Below are 20,575 nucleotides of genomic sequence, written 5' to 3'. Positions count from 1 at the left end.
ACACATCTGCACCTTTTTGTTAGTTTTTTCTGTATAAAAAAGCTGATAATCCACATGTTTTACAAACTTTCAGATGTTTCGAACCCCCCCCCCCCCCCCCCCCCCCCCCGTGGGCTGTGACTCACGGGTTTGTTTGCCCGAACACGAACATGGAGCTGTAGGGGAGGATCTGCCGAGGCCCATTAGCCGCCTCCTCTTCCTCCAGATCTTTCTTCTCGTCGCTGATTTGAACGTTGTCACAGTCGATGCTGTTCACTGGTGGGTGGGGGGGGGGGGGGAGAAAACAAGTACACTGGTTCAGCTCAAAGAAGTGTCAGAGAGTAATGAGACATTTTCTGTGGATTCCAGAGTCACGTTGGGTCCATGCGGTCTAATTAGACGTCTCTGGTAAGATGCTGTTTCCAGGGACAGAGAGTCTCTCTCTCTCTCTCTCTCTCTCTCTCTCTCTCTCTCTCTCGCTCTCTCTCCCCCCCCCCCCCCCCCCCCCACACACACACAGACAGACACACTTCATTCTTCTGTGTTCGCAGCCTCGACTCTCGTGGCAGAAGAGACAGATTTTTACCATCAAAGGGAAATTCAGTTAATGCTCCTCGTTGTGGTGCATTTTTAAATCATTGATTGTGTTTACAGATACACTTTGGACACAGAAATGCACCATAGGATATAAAATATATAATCAAATCCTGAGAAGTCGTCAGGAAGGAGGAGAATTTCATCATCTGATCAAGGACCTGCAAAATTATACTGATCGTTTGCAAGTCTATGCATCAAGCTCATTAAAAATAATTTCTGTGATCCAGTCGATCCTGAATAGCAAAAAATAGAAAATCTGTAATAAATGTGCAGATGTGAAAAAGACAGCAAATCAAACCTGGTCCGGTTATTGACGGATGAAAGTTTGTGAGTCTGTGCGTGAACATGATGGACACAATGTGAAGCCGTACTCATCACAGATGTGACCACGTTGTGCTCTACTCACTGGGAATGATGGCGGTCTCTCCGGGCGAGGTGATGGTGACGGGGATGTGGATGGCGTTGCTGCTGTTGAGGCCGGCCTGACTGGCCCGGGTGGAGTTCTTCTGGTTGTCGGCGTCCTCTTGCTTCTCCCCCAGACTCAGGCTGCTGCGCCTGAGCTGCAGGGGGCTGGAGGCCAGGCCGCTGTCCTCAGCATCTGGCTGCTTCTCTCTGGAGGAACACATGAGGATCTTATCACAGGCATCGCACTCGCACTCTCTCTCATGTGCCTCCAGCTTCTTTCTGCCAGAGTGGATCCACGTTAGAGAAGTTTCGTGCCCTCCTGGGACACAGACCACAAATCAGCTGGCAGCAAACTCGAAGTGGAGTTTTACTGGGGAGTTTTCCAAACACACACTTATACCGTACATAAAAACAAAATGATGTCTTCTGTTTTTATGTCTTGCGTCTCGTGGAGAATCCAGCGGAGGATTAATTAAAGTCGGAGACACCACAGGTCGATCTCAGGGCCGTGGAGACGAGGCTGCGACTCGTCACTGTTGCAGCAGATCCGCAAAAAATGAATATTTGAAACCAGGCGGTGAAGATATGAAATTTAAACGAGCGACTGAAGGGCAGTTTTTAAATCCTCTGATTTATTCAGAACCTGTTACACTCACAAGGTCATAGAACAGTTTTTTTTTTAATTTTCAATATTATAATCATTATTATTTCAAGGTAAGAGTATTCTATTGTACTGTACTGCACTTATAATCTCTTTTATATATTATGTATTCTGGCCTGAACCAGATTTCTGCTGTTTAGTTAAAACCAAATTTTTGTACGTCTTCATTTTCGTGCGTCTTTGTGTTTTGTGTACTTGTTTATCTTTTCTTTTAACTTGTGTTTATTCTGATATTGAGTTGCTGAAGTATCTGCATCTGTATAAAGGATTATTTCTTCTTATCTGTATAAACTGTGTGAATGGTAAACCTCTACTTTAGTGATTTGAATGGTCGTCAATACTAGAGGAGCAGCTATAAATCCACCTCATGTGATTGACAGGTGAAGGCAGAAGCCCACAGATTTATTTCTCTGTCCAATCAGGTGGACGAGAGGTTCGATCTCCTTCGTCCTCAGTTCGGGGGAAATTGTCCTGAAACAACCCCGAGTGCGACGGGAGGAAATCGATCTGTGAGTCACACTGCAGTTTGTCGCTGCTGCACATTACACAAAAGTGATGACACAAATAATGACTTCCTCCGTTTGTCGACCCGGTGAGTCGCCGACCTGAGCTGAACTGCAACAGCAAGCGGCTGCAGATCGAAACGGGGAACACGAGACCAGTGGGAAGCTTCTTTCAGATCTTCTACTGAGACGTGAAGAAACTTTTTTCCTTTTTTCGAATCCGCTCGGGTGAAACTGAAACCCTGCATGACTGTTTGTTTACACTGTGACCTGCTGAGCAAACACTTTACATATTTAGCAGATATGGGGGAGCACCAGTGTTTTGCTAAGTCCGACGCTCATCCTCCTTTATCTCAGTTCTTCTGCTCCAGCTCCTGAGGAGAATGTCTGACTCTTCAGTTGTGGTCTCAGATGGGTTTATCAGCTTCTTCTGTGTCTGGGAATGTTGATAAGTCTATGAAGTGTGTATTTCCCTGAGAGAAGTGAAGCACCATCGTGTGTTTAAAGTGTTAATATAGAGCAGTAAGTGTTTGGCACTTACCTGAGGCCTCGGGCTCCGTTTCTGTTCCTCTTGCAGTCGTCTCCATCCAGAGTCGACTGAGCTCGGACCATCCGAGAGCAGCGCCCCTTCCTCTCTCCGTTACTATCCCCTGCTCCTCCTCCTCCTCCTCCTCCTCCTCCTCTGCCCCTCCGCTCTCCCTGTGCTCCGTTCCCTATCGTCCCGTTCCCCTCTTTGGCCGGACGATGGGAGTGGTGATGGCGATGGCCTCTTTCCTCTCCTCCTCCTTGCATGTCGTTGTTCTCCTCCTCGGGGGAGCCGGCCTGGTGGTGGTGCCTGTGTCCCTGCCCCCCCTCGTGGCTGTGGCTCCTCTCCGCCCTCCTCTCTTTCGTCTGGTCGGCCTTGTGGTCCCTGCTTCTGCTGTGATGGGTGTGGTGCCGCCCCCCCCTGCCGTCGCCCCCGTCACCCCCGTCGCCCCCGTTCCTGTCGCGGTGGCGGTGGTGCTTCCTGGGGTGAGCCTGGGAGTTGTCTCCGGTCCCGTCCTGCCGGGGATCCCCCGCCTCCTCCCGTCCCCCTCCTTCGGGAGGCCTGCTGGGTTTGTCGCCGTTCCTGGCCTCCACCACCAGGGGCCGGTCCAGGTGGGTCTTCATGTCCGGGTGGAGGTGGAGGGCGGAGGACATGCGGAGGCGCTCCTCGGGGTCCAGCTCGTTGAACAGGGCCTCGCTGCTCGACCTGACGTTGTGTCTCCTCAGCTGATTGGTCCTCTGCTCCCACACCGACATGCTCTTTGCTGAGCGCTGCTGCTCCTTGCTGCTGCAAACGGGAATCAAACCCACAGGAGAAGATCGTTGTGATGATGACAAACAACGACATTGAAACACTTCACATTTTTTGCGTGAGCACCACTTTCCACGTTTTCCATCCATAGCCACAAATTCCACACACCCTGCTTCAGTCATCAGGTTCCTGATGGCGTGAAGCGAGGAGGAACCGGACAGGGCGTGGTCTATGGATGCTTCCACAAATGGTCAACCATGGTAAAGCTCTCACTTACCATGCTCCAGTGATTCATGGAGAAACTAGTTCAAATCCCCAAATCCAGAATCGGACTATTTCTACTCTCTGAAAACCTTCAGGCGATAAAGGTTGTGCAGGCGATCTCTAAATTCTGTTGACAATGAAATCACCTGATTCTAGGATTTCATGTTTTCAACTGGTTCAACTTCATCAGCTACAAGTGAGCGAGTTCATCTTCTCCTAAATGATCAATGGACAAATGGCTGAAGCACAAATTGTGTTTTCAAACGCTGCTGCTCAAGGATTCTGAGTTTGACTCATTTAAATACGAGAAACTAATAAAAAAGTAGTGTCGGTGTTTTTTTTATTTAATATATTCTTCATTAATGAAAATATACCGAGTTTGACTTTACCCTCCATTGGGGAATCATGACGTCTCTTCTGTCCTCTGGGTCGTCTCCTTATTTTAAAAAATCCACTTGCTGAATTAGTGTTTCTACACTTGTGTGTGTGTTAATGTGTGTGTTTCTAAACCCCTCAACAAGCTGAATCCTTTGGGGCTGTGGAGTTGACCTACCACACAACCAGCTTCACCTGTGACTGCAACTGGGAAATGTTCTGAGTGTTGAATGTTTCCCTTCAGACGTAGAAAAACATTGGACAGGAATAATGGTTTCAAACCAGTGGGACCGGGTGGGAATGAGGCAGGCAGACCAGCATGCGATGGGTGGCTGATATTCCTGATGTGGTTTTGAACGGAAGTGGGAATAAAACTTAAACTTAAACATCAAAACTCTGATTTGATGCGTTTCTACTGTTTCTGTCTCTGCACAGTAGGATTTATTTACATGGGGCTTTATGGGTTAGTTAAGTTTGTTCCCTCTGGTCACCTGTACCTCAAGATTCGTCGGGCGGGGGAGGAGTAGACAGTGTAACTCCTAAAAGACAAAGACACAGACAGACAGACAGACAGACAGACAGGCCGAGGACACAGACAGACAGGTATCCACAGACAGGTGAGCAACAGACACACATACAGACAGTGTTTAAAAAGAGAGAAGAGTGAGGGATGAGACGATAGAGTGAGAGGAGAGAGAGATTTACACAAATACACAAGTAGGATGTTGAATAAGCTTCTCCGGCCTTTATCTGCATTTTAAATCCATCGATATGTTTCAGAGATTCATTCACTCAAATGTGTGTCTGTATTTATCTGTGTTATTTACATGTGATTGATTTCTGTTTAATAATCATAAATACATCTCACTAGATTAGTGATGACGACATGACAGATTCGATTTATGGAGGTCCAGAGGAGAGGAAACTAGACCAGAGGAGACGAGAAGAGAGGAAAACGAGAGGAAGCAAGAGCACAGGAAAGGAGAGGAAACAAGAGTAGAGGAGACGAGAAGAGAGGAAACGAGAGGAAGCAAGAGTAGAGGAAAGGAGAGGAAACAAGAGTAGAGGAGACGAGAGGAGACGAGAAGAGAGGAAACGAGAGGAAGCAAGAGCACAGGAAAGGAGAGGAAACAAGAGTAGAGGAGACGAGAGTAGAGGAAACGAGAGGAAACGAGAGGAGATGAGAGGAGAGGAAACTATTGTAGAGGAGACGAGAGGAGACGAGAAGAGAGGAAACGAGAGGAAGCAAGAGCACAGGAAAGGAGAGGAAACAAGAGTAGAGGAGACGAGAGTAGAGGAAACGAGAGGAAACGAGAGGAGATGAGAGGAGAGGAAACTATTGTAGAGGAGACGAGAGGAGACGAGAAGAGAGGAAACGAGAGGAAGCAAGAGCACAGGAAAGGAGAGGAAACAAGAGTAGAGGAGACGAGAGGAGACGAGAAGAGAGGAAACGAGAGGAAGCAAGAGCACAGGAAAGGAGAGGAAACAAGAGTAGAGGAGACGAGAGGAGACGAGAAGAGAGGAAACGAGAGGAAGCAAGAGCACAGGAAAGGAGAGGAAACAAGAGTAGAGGAGACGAGAGTAGAGGAAACGAGAGGAAACGAGAGCAGAGGAGATGAGAGGAGAGGAAACTATTGTAGAGGAGACGAGAGGAGAGGAAACGAGAGGAAGCACAAGCAAAGGAGAGGAAACAAGAGGAAGTAAGAGGAGAGGAAACAAGAGGAAACAAGAGGAAGTAAGAGGAGAGGAAACAAGAGGAAGTAGGAGAAGAGGTGAGGAAACAAGAGTAGAGGAGACGAGAGGAGATGAGAGGAGAGGAAACTATTGTAGAGGAGACGAGAGGAGAGGAAACGAGAGGAAGCACAAGCAAAGGAGAGGAAACAAGAGGAAGTAAGAGGAGAGAAACAAGAGGAAACAAGAGGAAGTAAGAGGAGAGGAAACAAGAGGAAGTAGGAGAAGAGGTGAGGAAACAAGAGTAGAGGAGACGAGAGTAGAGGAAATGAGAGGAAACAAGAGCAGAGGAGACGAGAAGAGAGGAAACGAGAGGAAGCAAGAGCAGAGGAAAGGAGAGGAAACAAGAGTAGAGGAGATGAGAGGAGAGGCAATGAGAGGAAACAAGAGCAGAGGAGATGAGAGGAGAGGAAACTATTGTAGAGGAGACGAGAGGAGACGAGAAGAGAGGAAACGAGAGGAAGCAAGAGCACAGGAAAGGAGAGGAAACAAGAGTAGAGGAGACGAGAGGAGACGAGAAGAGAGGAAACGAGAGGAAGCAAGAGCACAGGAAAGGAGAGGAAACAAGAGTAGAGGAGACGAGAGGAGACGAGAAGAGAGGAAACGAGAGGAAGCAAGAGCACAGGAAAGGAGAGGAAACAAGAGTAGAGGAGACGAGAGGAGACGAGAAGAGAGGAAACGAGAGGAAGCAAGAGCACAGGAAAGGAGAGGAAACAAGAGTAGAGGAGACGAGAGTAGAGGAAACGAGAGGAAACGAGAGCAGAGGAGATGAGAGGAGAGGAAACTATTGTAGAGGAGACGAGAGGAGAGGAAACGAGAGGAAGCACAAGCAAAGGAGAGGAAACAAGAGGAAGTAAGAGGAGAGGAAACAAGAGGAAACAAGAGGAAGTAAGAGGAGAGGAAACAAGAGGAAGTAGGAGAAGAGGTGAGGAAACAAGAGTAGAGGAGACGAGAGGAGATGAGAGGAGAGGAAACTATTGTAGAGGAGACGAGAGGAGAGGAAACGAGAGGAAGCACAAGCAAAGGAGAGGAAACAAGAGGAAGTAAGAGGAGAGAAACAAGAGGAAACAAGAGGAAGTAAGAGGAGAGGAAACAAGAGGAAGTAGGAGAAGAGGTGAGGAAACAAGAGTAGAGGAGACGAGAGTAGAGGAAATGAGAGGAAACAAGAGCAGAGGAGACGAGAAGAGAGGAAACGAGAGGAAGCAAGAGCAGAGGAAAGGAGAGGAAACAAGAGTAGAGGAGATGAGAGGAGAGGCAATGAGAGGAAACAAGAGCAGAGGAGATGAGAGGAGAGGAAACTATTGTAGAGGAGACGAGAGGAGAGGAAACGAGAGGAAGCACAAGCAAAGGAGAGGAAACAAGAGGAAGTAAGAGGAGAGGAGAGGAAACAAGAGGAAGTAGGTGAAGAGGTGAGGAAACAAGAGTAGAGGAGACGAGAGGAAGTAAGAGGAGAGGAGAGGAAACAAAAGGAAGTAAGAGGAGAGGAAACAAGAGGAAGTAGGAGAAGAGGTGAGGAAACAAGAGTAGAGGAGACGAGAGGAAGTAAGAGGAGAGGAGAGGAAACAAGAGGAAGTAAGAGGATAGGAGAGTTAAGAAGAGAGGAGGAGATCACGAGGGAAAAAGACCGTACAGGAAACAAGAAGGGAGGAGAATAGAGGAAACGAAAGGAGAGGAAATGATAGGAGACAAAAGAGGAGGAGTTGAGAGGAGACAAAGGGAAAAAGAGAGGAGAGGAGGAGACAAGAGGGGAGAATAAAGAGGAAGAGAAAACAAGGACCATTGGGAAAACAACAGATAGGAGGAGAGGATGGATCAGAGAGGAGTAGAGGGGAGAACACAAGGACAAAAGAAAGGAGAGGACAAAGAACAGGGGAGAGGAGCGGACGGAGAGGAGGAAGGAGAGGAGGAGAATATTGTAACAGAGACTGTTAACTCACAGTGACTGAATGCTGTTGATGGACGACCTGCGAGAGAGTGCATCTCGATTTTGCTTTACAAAACTGTGCATGCAGAACAGAAAAACAAAGGAAAAGAATGAGACACGAATGCGGGGGGGGGGGGGCGAGTGGACGTCTGTCCGTCCACCTGTCCGCCCGTCCCCTCCTCCGTCAACCACAACACAAGCAGAAACATCTTCATAAGAACAAAGACTGAAATCAAACCATTCAGGAGCTTCATCACAAAACAGAAACAAAGTTATGACTGAAATTATATTTGAATATATAAATGAGCAAGTTTTAAATACATTTAGATTAAAAGGGTTTTTATATTTGTCTGGAGAGATTTTGTCATGAAACCCTGAATTTATATAAAAAAATATAACACAGAGAATTCACACAAACAGTAAATTACATGTTCGATATACAAATTAAAATATTCCAATTACACAACGTACAGATCACATAACACAACAGGGACGATGGTGAGAGAGGTCGACTGAGGAACAAATTAAACCTTTATATTAATAAACGGCGACATGAAGCTCATGTGACTAAATGTACAGACTGTAAATAAAGATGGACGACACGAGAGCCCCGTAGAAGTGAAGCCAAAGCGTCCTGGCCGCCCCCTGGTGGCTGGCTGCAGTACATGTAGCTGTATCTCCTCCACGTTGGCAGATTGGACACATGTGCAAATAGGGAAACACAACAATGGTGATGTTTCCAGGGAACTGAAGTCATTAAAGAAAGATGTTTTCTGTCATTTAAGGCTCATCTACAGGAAAGGGAGGGTCTGTCCTCACTCTGTGATCGTCTCTGGACGGTGGGAGACATGGCGTCCATCTTTATTTACAGTGTGTGCTTCAGACAGGGTCCATCGTTTGTTTTATCTTCTCGTTTTAACTCCAGTTTTGCGGCTGTAAATCAAGACACTCCAGTTTTTTTTTTCCGTTCCAACTTTGACAGACTCTCATAATTCCAGTGTTCATCAGGGCCCTTAAAATAGTTTAAATTTGGAGGAGCAGTTAATTACCTCGTTGACACAAGACCCCAGACCTGTCAATCACAGGCCCGCAGCAGGGAGGTGGGGGGGGTTAGAGAGACGTCCCCGTCATTATCGGATCTGACAGAGACGATTGTTTTTTTTTCTTGTTCTCCTCTTTTGCTCGATAGCTCTCGTCTCCTAAAGTTTCAAAATGAGGCCAAGGGTCTAAAAGAATATCCATGTAATGTTATTTCTAAACTCCAGATTCATAATCATAGTTGATGGTATCTATAATGGCCTTCAAAATAAAAGGCCTCTGCAGCCTATTCAAGCCAAGCCAAAGCATTTCCTTCCCTCTGTGGAGTATCGTCAACGAGAGAATGACACAGGAGAGTTCTCTGTGGGAGTGGATGAGGAAGAAGTCCACAACAGATCAAACACACACACACAGACACACACAGACAGACACACACACAGAGGGACAGGTATCTCCGGTGTGGGCCTCTAGGAGACTTACGCAGCGATGGAGATGTTGGCCACCGACATGGGGCTGACCTCCTTCACCTCCAGGGCTTTCTGCAGGGCCAGCTTCTTATTGGCCGCCTCCTCCTGCAGCTCCTCGTCCTGAAACCAGTCACAACCAGGATGTAAAGAGCCTCTTCCACATTCACATCACTATATGTTATTAATGTCTTCAAATGCAACGTGGAGTTTGAACCGAGCACCCACCTTCGTCAGCTCCTGAGCGTTGGCCAGATTGTCGACGGCGATGGCCAAGAAGACGTTCAGGAGGGTGTCTGAATGAGGGGGGGGGGTGTTCAGGAGAAAATAATGTGAAGTTTGATTCCTTTAAGCCTCAGCACCTCCGCCAGGTCTGACACTGGATGAGCAATTTCCCCTGTTATTTAAAATAACTCTTATATTCAGGAGGACTTCGAATGTGTCCGGTTTAGAGATCAGACTCTCAGACACAGGAGGACGAGTCAAGTGAGGGCGAGGGACTTATTAAAAGTTTTGGAGAGAATTAAATGTTTTTTTATAAGCAACCATTTGCAAAAGAAAAGCTGGTTTTGTCTTTTTTCTTATAGCAACTAAGAAAACAGAGCTTTCCTACAGAAATAAAGAGATGTTTCAGTTCTCTTCCAGCCGGTTGTGAATATCCGGATGAAGATGGTTTATTTATTCACTTTAAATTAGAATTTTAAGAGCCCGAAGAAATACATATTAGAATCTTTCTTCCCCACCTGTGCGGGATCATAAAGTGCAGTTAGAATAAAAGAGGATACAGTTTCCGAACAGCGTGAGGACGATGAAGTAGACGGAGGAGAACATGCCGCGCCGCACGCCGCCCTGGGACTCGATCCCGTGGTACATGACGGCGTTCCAGTCCTCGCCGGTCAGGATCTGAGGAAGAGGACGGACACAGGCAGGTTCATACAAGTAGAGAATTCATTTATTTTACAGAGTGAAGGGTTATGAGCACAGACTAATTGAAGGATTATCAAGAAGCTCCTTATGGGACCAAAGGAACAAGGTCCAGTCATTTCACTTAATTAAGACTGATGACGCTCTTTTCTCCAAAGTCTATAGTCTCCCATTTATTCTATAAGTATGAAGTGCACCGTGTGTCTGTGTGTGTGTGTGTGTGTGTGTCTGTGTGTGTGTGTGTGTCTTTGTGTTACCTGGAACACGGTGAGGATGGCGGCTGGGAACGTATCAAAGTTTGTTGTCGGCGTCTCCTCTGCAAAGTTAAACCTTTTTAAAAGAATCAGAAAAAGAAACAACTTCATTTCAAAAAGGAGGAAAAACAATAAACATATATATAAAAATTTAAGTCACGTTTATGAGATCAAGTTACATGGGAATTGAACATGTAATTGAAAGTCAGTGTTAGTTTTTAATAACAGCAGAGATAAGAATCCTTCAGATAAAAGGCTTCACGTCAGATCACGTATTGGAAAACGTGAGTCCAGGCTCTTCTGGCCATGTGACGAGAATCCAATATGAGCTAATGACACCAGGCTGCATCGGGTCTGGCTGCAATATACACTGTACATGCACTCAAAAAAATGGCTTTTTGGATTTACTTAACAAAGTTATGTCAAGTGGTTCCACACAACTGTGTTAAGTAACTGCTTATGTAAATTATTGTGTAATATAGACTTAATGAAATCAAATACATTATACACAAGGGAATTGAGTATATTAAATTAAACTTGATTTGTTAATTTTATGTAATATTCTTTTATTGAACCTACTTAATACTGTTATGTTCAACTAATTCAAGTTATAAAATTAAATTGAGTACATTCAATTCAACTATATCGGCTAATTTTTATGTAATATTCTTTCATTGAACCTACTTAATACTGTTATGTTCAACTAATTCAAGTTATAAAATTAAATTGAGTACATTCAATTCAACTATATCGGCTAATTTGTATGTAATATTCTTTCATTGAACCTACTTAATACTGTTATGTTCAACTAATTAAAGTTAAGAAGATATAAAGTTAATGCAGTCAAGTTAACTTTAAGTAAGGTAGTTGCATGGAACCACTTGACATAACATTCTTAATTAGATATTAAGCAACTGAACTGAATTTGGCCTACTGAAATGCCTGGCTCTGTTAAATAGAAAAAGAATGTTAAAAAAGTCATCTCACACACACACACTGTCGTCACAACAAAACTGCATTTATTTTCCAGCAAATTGCAGTTGGGAACAGCGAACTGTTATTGCAAGCTACTTGACAAATATCAATTCTCTCATAGCCTCGTCATGTTCCTTTTTCAAAAACTGACCATTATGTGTATACATGTAAAACAGCAATGGGTTACAACACATTTCTCAGGCAATCTCAGCCTACTCTGAATTTTCCTTCCCTTTAGTAATCTCTCAGGAACTATCCTGTTTAGTGTTTAACAAGCACGTACAGCAAAACCTGATGAACAAACAATATTGCTCATATAAGACACAGTTTGAGGACAATGATCTGTCAAGTGACTTGAAACTGCATTGATTTTGCAGCAATTGGCAGTTTGGTAACTATGGAAGCTCATTTCCGCCACTGTGATGAAGAAAAAAAAAGTTAGCATCTCATTATTATGGGATAGTGTCTCAATATTATGACTTAGTCCCTCATAATTATGACTTAGTCTCTCATAATTATGACTTAGTCTCTCATAATTATGAGACGCTAAGTCATTATTATAAGATACTATGCCATAATTATGAGATACTATCTCATAATAATGAGATGCTAAGTCTTAATAATGAGATACCATTTTTTTTCTCTTCATCAGTTGCGGAAATGGGCTTCCATAGGTAACCGCTACTTGACAGAGAATAATAAAACTGCAACAGTTTAAATACATAAAACCTGAATCCTCGTATATCCTCATGTTCCTCTTTCAAAACTGTCCTTTAACAACATACATGTAAAATAGAAAGGGATTACAAGAATTCTGTAATTTGTTTCAGAACATGTTTACAAAATATTTACTTACATACTTTCAAATGAGAAGCTAAAGTGTATATTACAGCTGAAGTGCATATATAACCATAACACATGAGTTTTCCTCAACCCTTTAGACATCGCTCGGATCAAGCAACTTGAGAGAGCATACGAACAGTTGAACAGTCAATAAAACCACTTCTCCCCCTGCATGGCTCAAAGAGCGCTCACCTCATTCATGAAGTTTGTTCTTCAGTACCTGGACCTTGTTTGAAAGGCGGTTGGTATCAATTCCCATCAGGACTTTTTGAAGAAACTCAAAAGTGTACTTGAGTTCAGGCGGGTAGCTCAAGTTCAGATTATAGATGACCGCTAACAGCAGAGCAGTGGCCGTGGCGGCATCTCCAATGTCCTGGAGCACAGCAACATCCTCAACTATGATCCCTACATCTTCTGGTGGATCGGAGGCATCTGCTCCCTCATGTTTGATGACATAGATCCCGATGGCAGTCCCATCCATCTGTCTCTGGGCATTGTCAAAGTTCACGTCCTTTATCACAAAACAAAATGAGACATTTTATTGAACATAGGAAGGCCTGTGTTGAACAGGTAAATCTATTCATTCTTTCTTTCTTTACTCCCACCATTAGATTGTGTATTTTGCTGCATAGTTAAAGTAAGTTATATGCAATGCATATAATTTTGTGATCAATTTTGCCATATTATTGCCACTAGGAATCGTATCATAGCCACCACCGTTCCGCTTTAACATACCAATTCTACACTGTTAATGGGACATTTTCTTACACTTACCAGATATTCCTTTATGAGCTTCTCTGGGTCCTCATTGAAATACACAGCCAGTGATTTCAGGTTGCAAACCCTCCTTGTAGCAATGGTGTCATTCTGAAAAAGAGGTAAATGTCACTGTACAACACTTCAATGTCATGAAAGAAGAAATTAAGAATTAAGCCCCCCATACATTGGAGCATTTAGGGAGAGTTTTTTAGTTGAGGCTTAGTAAATGTAAGTGAAAAAGATATCACATTTATTAATTATATTAATTATCAAAATGAGACCACATAGAATAGGCTAAATGTGTGTAATTTGGTTAAAGAGAATAGATTTTGGCCAGTTTAAGTGTTTGTAACCGTTTATTTTTTTTAAACTTCACCAGACATAATATTGAATTTTTATAACTAGGTGTACATTTGACTCAGCACAAATAAGTAAATCCTGGTTACGACTAGACAGAAGTGCTTCGGTGCAACTAATTCCAGGATCAGACTTTGCAAATTCAGTCTGTTTGACGCAACTGCATCTTTGCCCCTTGTGGCTTGACATAATCCAAAGACAGCGATAAAACGTCTGGGATGCCCCACAACATCCCGATGTAAAGAATGGCCTGCTAGACTATCGTCTGAGAAGTCCTTTTTCTCCAATCAAAACAGTAAAAAGAAGATTAATTGATGCCAGATTTGGCACGTGCACTAGTAATATTAAACATTTACAATTTTTGCCCCCAATTGTCATGAGAATGAGAGTTTTACAGTTTCCATTAACTGTGGGTACAGGATTGCATAGATTAAGGGGTGATTTTATCCTGACTCAGACATTCATCAAAAACTAATATCTTTTCAGTCGGGTCTCTAGTGTAAAATCAGCAAGACTGAAACACTGCAAAACAACTAATCACAAACCTCTTCAATGACAGCCATGATCTCCGCGATCTTGCGTCCTGCTGCACCTCCCTTCTTACGACAAACTCTGGAGAGCTTGGGAGAGTGGTGGTCAAGTTCTGACATAAACTTGGACAATAGTGCGATGGTGGTAATACGTGTGAATTCTGCGCATATCTGGAAAGAAGAGTTGGGGAGGGGAGACAGAAAACAACTTTTAGCAATTTGACAATAGAGAAATAATAAAAAGCCGCATTAAGACAATTTGTAACTTCAGTAGAGCTCCAATAATGGAAATATAAAAAAAAATTACATTCCAAATTCTGATACAATATTCTTTCAATAATAATTATTTGTGAGTTGTGTTAAGAGTTGGACACTTCATTTTGACTTACCTCACGTTCAGAAAAAAGAGCTGGCCATCTGCTCTTGAATTCTTCAACGGAGGGCATGTCGACTACAACCTCATGCCTCCTGTGGGCAAAGGTTTTGTCCATCTTCATTTTGATTATCTGATGGTTGTCCCTCTTGTTGACCTCAGATAGTAGTTCCAACCTCTCTTTCTCCATACTCTCTTTGTCTTCTCCGGCTGGATAGTCTGGTAAGTAGTTTACTTCGGCTCTCCTGGGTTTTTTAACTTGGTTTGGACTTCTATGCGTGTCGCCTCGTCTGCGTTTCAGGGAATTGATGCTCAATTCAGAGGTTATATTTCTTAGGCTAGTGCGATAATTCGCCATCTTGTACTTTAAACTGATCTTCCAACCATAGAATCCAGTGACAGAACCTTGCTCCTTTAGGCATGCATGCTTTTTAATCAAAGCTTCTGCTACATCATCGAACTCTGCACTATTAGGGTAAGCTTTGTACTTAATTATCTCAGAAGCCAATGACTCTAAAATGGAGGACTTAAGTTTTGGGCTTGGGTTCAGGAAAGTGCCATTTTTTGTATATTCCTGATTGGCCTTCACCAGTTGCAGCTCTACTTCATAAGAGAACTGTGGTATAGGGAAGCTTGCTGGCCAGGCTTGAGATCTCATTGTCGAGGTTGAGGATGTTGACTCAGGAGAAGAGAGTATCTCGGTGTCCGTAGAAGAAAAGGAGCTGGATCCCACAAAGAGAGTACTACCTGCACTTGAAAGAGTCACTACACTAGGTCCTTCCTGCGCATTTTTTATCACTTTAACTGTGCCTAAGTTTTGGAGATCTGCTGTTGAGATCAGATTAAAAAATTCGCCGAAATCAGCGTCCTTGTATTGCAATCTGAAGTCCTCTGCAACTGCACATTGTCTTTGGATCTCAAGTTTAAGGTCGTCTACTGACTCTGGTATTCCAAAAGGCAGGAACAATTTTTCGGAATTGTTTTCTCCCAGGATAATCCGCAGCTTTAATGGGTCTGTCATCCTGGTCCAATCCAACTCTTACTCTATATATAAAAAAAAGTACAAAACAAATTTAGACAGAGCCTGGATAGCAAAACTATTATACAAGTCTCACAATACCTTCAACTAAACCTCAAATCAAATCTGTAGAACTGAGCTGGCCACCTGTTATTGGCTGGTCTCTGGTACCAGGTGATGTCACCACCTATAAAGTGCAACAGGTGATGACATCATCTGGCAACAGAGAGCAGCTAACAACCAATGAAAATGTTAGTCAAAGTATGTTTAACTGTTGCTTTGCCATACATTTACCTGAGGAATGTATGTATCTTTTCAAAGTCACCATGCGAAGTGCTCCAATTCTGTAGTCAAATAGAGGGTATCGATCTGCCAGTTCACTTAACTCAATCAGAGAAACATTGGTTGGAGATGGATCCAATTGGAAGGCCCGGTAGTGTTCCCTGTACCATGAGGGTATTTTTTTCACTATGAATTCTAACTTGTCTTTCAGCACACACATCTGCACAATTTCTGCAAACTCTGGCAGGCCACCAACTGATCCATGTGCTATTACCATGCCACTCCTGTAGTTTATGCCATCAGCACAGACATTCTGGGCAAGATTAACCACGGTAGCATCAGGGTACTTCTGAGTGAAGCCAATTGCTACACCCTCTTTTAGGATTTCAACAGGGACTGTTGAAACTCGTGCAACTTCCAGAGGGTGTTTTTCACATCTTGATGAATGCATATAATGGCCAATCATGAGTTGATGTTTATTTGCCAAAGATTGGGTTATGTTTTTGAAGCAGTTTGTGTGCCTTACAACTTGTTTAAAAAACGTATGTTTTGCTTCAAATCTCATTGTCCACAAGAAAACAAGTGGACCAAAATGGCGAATCATTGATGGATAATGTTCCAGAAAGTGATGTTTTGGCAGCAGTCTTCTTTCTGGGAAAAGTTCTTGGAACCTATATCGGTGCTCTGATATTTTACTCTCCAAATATGCAATGGACTCATTGGTATGGATGGGGCAAACCACCAAATCAACAATATCCTTCAAGTCTAGTATAAGTTGCCAGGCTAGTTCCACCTCTGGTATCAGATTTCCAACAATTAGTGGACACAATCTCAATAGACACCAATTCTCGTGTGCATTGCCACCGATAGTTTTTTTACTTTGAAAGGTACGTGGTAATAAATGAGGGCGATTAGTCTTGTCTCCCCATTTGTATGGAAAAGTCTGAATCATCTGATTTAGAGCATCAAAAGAGAAATACTTCTTGGCTATTAGAACTCCAAAACATTCAGCTAGCTCAACAGGCACTATGCCTTCGAAGAGATCATGAGCAACATCAGGGGGGAAGCCTGAAGTAACCTTAAAGTAAGAAAGGCTCTCAGCTAAAACACATGTATTTTTCACACCAAAACAGTGTTTTCCTTCTTCAAGTGCCCTTGCTACATATACACGATGCAGCTCTTCAGTTCTGAGTTGAAATTGACCAGTTTTAACCTCTTTTGACTGAACCTCTGAGCGTGTGGCAGTACAGAATCTACAGAAATACTCTCCAGAAAAACTTTCAACAAAACCGGCCAATCCGTGAGCTCCAAGATTATCTGCCACTACACACTGGACTGTGCCTTTGATAAATGCTCCTAGATGGTCAATGAACACCCCTTCCTGCTCTAAAGTGACAAGGTCATTCAAAAGGGGCTGAAATATTTTCTGATAGCCAAAGGTCTTTATATCATCACTTTTACATAACAATCCAAGATTAATCGAGGAGAGAGATGAATGAGAACCTGGTGGCAGGTTTCCTAGAACCCAATAAACTGAGCAAAGTTTATGCTTTTTGCGTGATGTCCCCAACGGATTGCAGATTTCAAAATCATCAATATAGAGGCACAAAGATATTCTAAGTTCTTCACCAGATTGAAAATCACTGTTTAGAAAGTGAAGACTATCTCGATAAGATCTATACTGCTCCTGCTTTACTGAATGCTGCTCTGCATGACTATCAACAACTTTATTGATTATGTCCTTCTGTCTGAGTAACTGCTGCAATGATGTCAATATGGGAACATACTGAAAAGTCCGTTTTGGTTGGGATTCGAGTATGTATTCAACCGGATCAACCACATCAAAATGTTCCCTATAATATTGTCTTCGTTTGAAAGCAGTACCTAGTGGGCCATCCTTTGCTACAGCTTTTAACAAAGGGTTAAAAGAAGATAATGAATTAGTCAGTTCTTTAATGACCAGCTGGTCTACACAGAGGTTGTGATTCTTAAAGGTATCTAGAATAACTTTTTTTGTTACAGGTACAGATGCAGAGCTTATCAAAAAATGCAATTCTGTCAGCAGTTCATCAATTGCTGTGCTTGGAACTTGGAAATAGTTTTCCAATTTTAGCAAAAGGGAGGCAAATTTCAGTTCTATGGTTTTTGGGAAATCCTGCGGTTCTGTGTCACTTTCACCATCACCATCTGCATTGGTGTTTCTATCTTCTGAGAGTCTATCATCCACTGCGCCATCGGCTGAAGTTTGAGTTTCACTTGTTTTTACAATGCCCAATTTAAAATCTTTTAAGGTATATGGATTGTGCTTCCTATTTTTATGTGACTTAAAAGTACCATAAACATTTGACTTAAAGGAGCATCCCTCAAACATACATTGCACTGTTTCGTGACTCTTCAGGTGGTTGTTAATGTGACAAAAATATTCTTGCGCTGAAGCTATGTGACTGCATGTACACAACTGACAGTTAAAGGTTACCCCATTCACAGATTTTTGCAAAGTGTGATTACCATGAGATCTGCTTAAGTGACTATGAAGAGCATTCCATGTTTTGAAAACACATGGGCAATGAGAATATGCACATGGGTACTGGTTTCTGCGGCCAAAATGGCCATGAGCTAACCTGTAATGCTTCAATAGTAGAAACCTTGTTGACACTGCTGTCCTGCACTGTTTGCACTGCCACATGAATTTCTGTGGGGGAAAGAGAAAGATAAATTAATCACTCATACAAACCAAAAGGTTTGACCATATGTATAAACTTGAAACCAAATAGTGCAATATTTCCTCAAAATCTCATATCTTGATATAGCTCATTTCATAACCAGATAATATATATCATGCTATAGCACATTTTTGTAGTAAATGTAGTGAATGAATAGTCTATATAAAAGGATCAAAAGAAAAGGCCTACTTCTTATTACAGTTAGAATTAAAGGACTAAATACCTGACCAATACAAGGGATTGACTCATATTTGCTTATTTCTCATTTTATAAAAAAAAAAAAATTCAAATCTTCTATTAAACATGTTAACGCTGAAAACTCTCATGCACTGACGGTGAGAATAAAGTTTTAATCGGCAGTCTGTCTCTTTAGGGCCCTCTCTGTGTGCGCCTGTGCCTTGTCACGTTCACTCCATATTTGTGTTTGTTGCCTTCATGCACATTTCTAAAATTCCATCCTGCATCAGTGATATGTGGGAGAACGTGTAGACGAAACATATTGCGTGATTGAGTGTGAATTTCGACCCATCGAAATAAACGATAGACGTTTTTCTATCGTCACACGACATACATCATATCCACTGATGTGCCAGTTCACAATGAAAAATAAAAATGTGTGCGTTCATTTGTTCCGTTTCATATTGGGATGATTTAGACGTCATACTTACGATCATGTGTTAACTTATTAATCCATGGTGTCGGATCATGTATCCGTGACGCGCCGTCACGTCCCGTGTTGTAATGAGCGTGCACATTAAGTGTAAATGCTGCCTCAAACTCTGAAGTGAATCACACAAACTCTAAGTCACTTCATGTACGGATCAGGTGCTTGTAGGTTAAAGGGAGAGCAGGTCAGAGAGGAGAAGGAAACAGAAACTCCAGCACGGTCCAAACCGCCCGCCTGATCCTTGTGTAGCTGCCGACACACTCTGTATTTGCACCGGTTGTTTCTACTGTTCTTTAACGAAGTCACTTACCGGCTGCTTGAATGCGTACTGCTCTCGATGTGTCTCTCGCGCTGAGCGAGTGGGTGCAGTCCCCGGGGCTTGTGTGTGCGCATGGTGTGTGTGCGCATGGTGTGTGCGCATGGTGTGCGCACGTGTATGGCAAGCCGGCTTTTCCCGCTATTGGTATTACACATGACGGCCTACACAATGTCGACTTAAAAAAAATAACTCCCGTTAATCATTCGTAAACGGATTCATAAACTTCAGGGTTCACAAAAAATATGATCGTGTTCAATGCACAACACTGGTCATATCGCACAACTCTCTGAGACCCGATGAAATGAACACGCAGCTTTGTAAAACACACAGGCCTCGAGACTTCGGTTTGCAGATTTACTCATAAAATCTAATGAAATGATGATTCTAAAACACAAGATGTTATGCTGACTTTCTATGTTTAAATGTTTTAGCGGCACCATTTATAACTAAAAACAATGAAAAAAAGTAAAATACTTACATGCTTCACAACCACAGTCCATGTGCCAAAGTGAGCGAAAATGGCGTAACACCTGGTGGAAGTGCGGCGTATTACGGCGTCGATAGAGGGACAATCTTCAACGAACGGAGAGTCTATCGCGTTTTATTCAAGAATGTAGTGTTGACACAATGAAAAGCTGTTGAGTAAAACTGCCATTAAGCATTATTTCGTTCAAAAACCACAACTGACTAAATTAAACTTAGCAAACCGCACTTGTTTAGTAAATCCGATGAAAGAGGATTCTTTAAACCCAACAATAGTGAGATTTCATTTTTTTGAGTGTGCATGAGGGAGATGGGGGGGGGGGGGGGGGGGGGCAACTAATTCAATAAGGCCTTTCTCCCTCTGTGTGTCATCATATTCTCTCTCTCTCTCTTTCTCTCTCTCGATGCTCCTCTCCTTCTACCTTTGTCCTTCTCTGTCTCGTTAGTGCATCACTCCATCATCCACCCAGTACTCCCCCCCCCCCCCCCCCACCACCACTTTCTCCAATAAACCTCAGCCCCCCCATATCGTATCCCTCCATTCCTTCCTGCACCCCCCGCCTCTCCCATCCCTCCATCCTTGTTCCTGGAGGATTAGCGGGCCCAGTGCAAACCTCTGTTCTCTCTGATAATGGGGATTGGGAGCGCGGCACTCTGCTTCCGTGCGGCAGCCGAGGGGACTTCATTAAAAAATGTATCCTGAAAAAAACAACCATGAGAGGCCGGACTCCCCCACAGGCTCGTTTGATATAATCCAAAAAAATGTCGATTCCAAAACGCAGATTGATGTTTTTAAGATTTTCTGTCTCCAGGAATAATTTGAGGACTTGGGTTCATTTTTAGACTCGAGG

At 43.1% G+C, this 20,575-nt stretch overlaps 2 protein-coding genes across 4 annotated transcripts in view; both read right to left on the bottom strand.

Annotated features, from left to right (window-relative positions):
* Positions 1 to 20,575, bottom strand: part of LOC133975317 (voltage-dependent N-type calcium channel subunit alpha-1B-like) — an 83,516-nt gene that overhangs the window by 26,603 nt on the left and 36,338 nt on the right. Inside the window, exons 13-20 of the mRNA XM_062413244.1 lie at positions 10,399 to 10,471; positions 10,003 to 10,120; positions 9,442 to 9,513; positions 8,860 to 8,896; positions 4,558 to 4,599; positions 2,687 to 3,457; positions 983 to 1,188; positions 126 to 255 (exon numbers count right to left, since the gene is read on the bottom strand). Coding sequence (XP_062269228.1) covers positions 126 to 255; positions 983 to 1,188; positions 2,687 to 3,457; positions 4,558 to 4,599; positions 8,860 to 8,896; positions 9,442 to 9,513; positions 10,003 to 10,120; positions 10,399 to 10,471 — 1,449 coding nt within the window. The remainder of the gene's footprint in view (positions 1 to 125; positions 256 to 982; positions 1,189 to 2,686; positions 3,458 to 4,557; positions 4,600 to 8,859; positions 8,897 to 9,441; positions 9,514 to 10,002; positions 10,121 to 10,398; positions 10,472 to 20,575) is intronic.
* On the bottom strand, positions 11,398 to 19,770 carry LOC133974626 (uncharacterized). Of its 3 annotated transcripts, XM_062412264.1 has the most exons (6): positions 19,233 to 19,770; positions 18,154 to 18,224; positions 14,249 to 15,276; positions 13,875 to 14,030; positions 12,988 to 13,080; positions 11,398 to 12,724 (listed from the first exon to the last, which is right to left on the bottom strand). In XM_062412264.1, the coding sequence occupies exons 3-6, from the start codon at positions 15,251 to 15,253 to the stop codon at positions 12,407 to 12,409; spliced, it is 1,572 nt and encodes a 523-aa protein (XP_062268248.1). In that variant the 5' UTR covers positions 15,254 to 15,276; positions 18,154 to 18,224; positions 19,233 to 19,770; the 3' UTR covers positions 11,398 to 12,406. The 3 variants fall into 3 exon arrangements, with proteins under 3 accessions (XP_062268248.1, XP_062268247.1, XP_062268249.1); XM_062412263.1 differs by lacking the exon at positions 19,233 to 19,770 and having other exon boundaries at positions 18,154 to 18,638; XM_062412265.1 differs by lacking the exons at positions 18,154 to 18,224; positions 19,233 to 19,770 and adding an exon at positions 15,545 to 15,830.

This window comes from Platichthys flesus, chromosome 19, assembly GCF_949316205.1.
Source record: "Platichthys flesus chromosome 19, fPlaFle2.1, whole genome shotgun sequence".
Classification (NCBI taxonomy): Eukaryota; Metazoa; Chordata; class Actinopteri; order Pleuronectiformes; family Pleuronectidae; genus Platichthys; species Platichthys flesus.
Note: the sequence above shows the minus strand (reverse complement) of the source record. Positions and strands in the feature narration are given on the sequence as shown.